This window comes from Mandrillus leucophaeus, unplaced genomic scaffold (genome assembly GCF_000951045.1).
Source record: "Mandrillus leucophaeus isolate KB7577 unplaced genomic scaffold, Mleu.le_1.0 Scaffold306, whole genome shotgun sequence".
In the NCBI taxonomy this organism is placed as follows: Eukaryota; Metazoa; Chordata; class Mammalia; order Primates; family Cercopithecidae; genus Mandrillus; species Mandrillus leucophaeus.
In genome coordinates, this window is record NW_012103210.1 from 1488133 (window position 1) to 1491541 (window position 3409).

The window sequence follows — 3409 nt, forward strand, 5'->3', positions numbered from 1 at the left end:
CTGTAATCCCAGCTACTCGGGAGGCTGAGGCAGGAGAATGGCGTGAACCCGGGAGGCGGAGCTTGCAGTGAGCCGAGATCGCGCCACTGCTCTCCAGCCTGGGCGACAGAGCGAGACTCTGTCTCAAAAAAAAAAAAAAACCTTCTCAGCTTTGGGAAATACTTTATGAGAGAGAGAAATTTATTATCTTTGTTATTTTTGTTAAGTAGATGCTATGAGTTTGTATTTCCCGAGCCCACACAGAGGGACAGCTGAAATTTGAACTTCTGTTGTGGTTTAATTAACACAGGAAATTGACTGCATTAGAAATCCGTGAAGTGAGACTCCCCAGTAGTGGACGGGTTCCATACAGTAAATATTTCCAGTACTGACTTTGTGCAGCAAGCCAGAGGAGATGGCACTGGGAGAGTTAAGGAAGGACACCTGGTTGTTCTGAGTGCTGGCTGTGTTTTAGAGTCACTTGCAGAGATTTAAAAAAATAAAAAACAGATCTGTGCTACCCTCACCTGCAGATATTCTCAGTCACTGGGTTCTAGTTGGAGTGACTCAAAAGTCTACGTTTTAAAAAAGTCTTCCCTGGCGATTTGGCTGCTCACCCCAGGTTGAAATTCTCTGTCTTCAAGACTGTAAATATGGGCCTGCTCAGACAGTCTGGTGAGACCTTCGCACTGGCAAAATGGAAAACAAACCCTGTCAGAGAAAATCACAGAGAACTCTCCTCCGAGGCTAATGTAAACAGTTCTACATCTTGTTTATAACATTTTCCCATATTTGCTTTGCGCCATCAGCATCAAGATCTGGTATGAAATGAATGCTAATGAAAAATCTGTTCTCCCCATCTCTCGCTTCCTCTCCCACTCCCCTCCAACCCCACTTCCACAATTTCTCTCAGGATTACAAGGCAGAGGAAGACCCAGCAAAATTTAAATCTATCAAAACAGGCCGAGGACCCTTGGGCCCCAACTGGAAGGTACCATTCACACCCCACTGCCAGGGGGCTGGGCCGCGTGTGGGTGAGCCGTCCCTGCGGAGGAGGGGAATGGCTGGGGTGAGCTGGGACGGCCTGAGGTCTGCCCGTAGTTACTTGCCTACCCGTGGGTATGTTTCTAATGCAGCAAGAACTTGTAAACCAGAAGGACTGCCCGTATATGTGTGCGTACAAACTGGTGACTGTCAAGTTCAAGTGGTGGGGCCTGCAGAACAAAGTGGAAAACTTTATCCATAAGGTAAGTAGCTCGGCTGAGGCCTTCCCAGTGACTGCGTGTGTGCGGTGGGGGTTATTTGGCCCAACAGAAGACGATGGCCCAGCCCATGTGACCTCATGGCAGGGTTGCCAGCATGAGCACACCTCACAGTTTGGCTTCCCAGATGTGCACTTTCCCTTGCACTTAAGTGTCTTACGGTTTAATGCTGTCCTTCCAGGGGTACCACATGTGACAGGGAAGGAAACCGAGGCCAAAGAAGGCCACAGGAAGGGACTTGCTATGACTGACCTACAAATAAAACTCAGTCTTTCTTTTCTTGCAGCTAAAAGGCAAGAGGTACTGTGAGCCAGATTGGCCAGTGCCCTGAATTACTCTGCTGGGCAGATCTAAGGAGTTTTACAGCCTTTTAATCCTCCGACGTGTTTGAGCCTCACTTGCGCCACATTTCATAGCCACTGGCCAGTTTTCATCTGGCATTAGATGCCAGAGACAGGAAGAAATGTGGCAGTTGTTTGGGGCCCTTGGCTTGCCTAGGAGTTCATGGGCTGCTGTCTGGCTAGTGCTTTGGGCAGAGGGCCTAGCGTGAGGTAGGCGTCCTTCTTTCTTGGGGGCTCCCTCCTATGTGAAGCCATACCTGTTAGACGCAGGAAGGCAAAGGCCCTTGACCCTTGGCTGACCCAGATAACCAGCCGGGCATCACTCCTCCTCCCGTCCCCAGTCTAGTGTGGGTATCTGTGTGGAGTGCATGGGGGGAAGGGCTGTGGCAGCGGCCTTCGCCTCCTGCGTTCTAACGTGGTTCCCTCTTTTCTACATAGCAAGAGAGGCGTCTGTTTACAAACTTCCACAGGCAGCTGTTCTGTTGGCTCGATAAGTGGGTTGACCTGACCATGGACGACATTCGAAGGATGGAAGAAGAGACGAAGAGACAGCTGGATGAAGTAAGTGGAGGCTCTCGATTAGATAAACGCATGAAGATTAAGGAGACTGTTTTGCTGGGCACTTCCCTGAGAGCACCATCCTGTAGTTCTGGGAACACGTCAGTGTCTGCTGCGGGGAAGGTGTCCTGCTGGGCAATACGTGGGCACTATATGGAAGAAAACAGCCTGTGCTCTTGAATTGACAATTGAGTTGAAGTCTTGGCGTATTCGCAGAGACAAATACGGCAGTATGTGCCAAATGCCAAGTGGGTAACACAGCTGCTACAGCGATGCTTCAGAGCCTGGTGGGGAAGAGCATGCAGGGCTGCAGAGCTGGAGGTGACCCTGGGAGGAGGCAGGCTGGGTGACCCATGAATACCATGCACATTACACAGGGGACAGCCGCAGTGTACGCAGGAGCTGACCGCTGGTGGCTCTCTACGGTCGTTGTGAGCTGTCAGAGCTGGGAGCTTTTGCTTTCCTTTTTTTGGCCTTGGCATGGATCGCAGAAGGAGGACCCAGCACTCCTCATACCTCCTTTGGAGATGCTGACGCTTCCCTGAGAGGCCCACTCAGAGGAGATTGTCAGTCAGTAACATTCAAGCGCTCACTGTGTGCTGTGCACCATTCTCAGGGCTTTTACGTACAACGTCTTGCAGTCTTCACGATACCCCGTGAGGAGGCGCTGCTGCTCTCCCCACCCTCAGATGAGGAAGTGGAGGCTCTGAGAGCTTAATGCTGCTGTGCCCTGGGTCACACTGTCTTGTAGGTGATATGGTCAGAGTAAGAGCTCAGGACTCTCTGACCCCAGAACCACAGCTCTTAATCATCCCCTGTACTCTTCCCTCTAAATGCAATTTTGAGCCCTCCTGCCTCTTGGAGCTAAAAATATAATAAGGCGGGAAGCTCTGTTTCATAAGAACTGCCATCACTTCTCCCTCCTTGCCCCAGGTGGGACTACAGGCGCCCGCCACCATGCCTGGTATAATTTTTTGTATTTCTAGTAGAGACGGGGTTTCACCATGTTAACCAGGATGATCGCGATCTCCTGACCTCATGATCCACCACCTCGGCCTCCGAAAGTGCTGGGATTACAGGCGTGAGCCACCACACCCAGCCAATCGTTTTAATTATGATTATTATTATTTTTTGAGACAGGGTCTTGCTCTGCTGCCCAAGCTGGAGTGCAGTGACATTATCACAGCTCACTGCAGCCTCAACCTCATGGACTTAAGCAATCCTCCCACTTCAATCCCCTGAGGAGCTGGGACCGTAGGTGTGTGCCAC

At 50.8% G+C, this 3409-nt stretch overlaps 1 protein-coding gene across 1 annotated transcript in view; it reads left to right on the forward strand.

The window, feature by feature from the left end:
* PITPNA (phosphatidylinositol transfer protein, alpha) overlaps positions 1-2143 on the forward strand; it is a gene marked incomplete at its 3' end in the record, with an annotated part of 31739 nt that extends 29596 nt beyond the window's left edge. The window contains exons 8-10 of the mRNA XM_011987288.1: positions 893-970; positions 1116-1226; positions 2021-2143. Of these exons, the coding sequence (XP_011842678.1) occupies positions 893-970; positions 1116-1226; positions 2021-2143 (312 nt within the window). The remainder of the gene's footprint in view (positions 1-892; positions 971-1115; positions 1227-2020) is intronic.
* Between the last annotated feature and the right edge of the window lie 1266 nt (positions 2144-3409).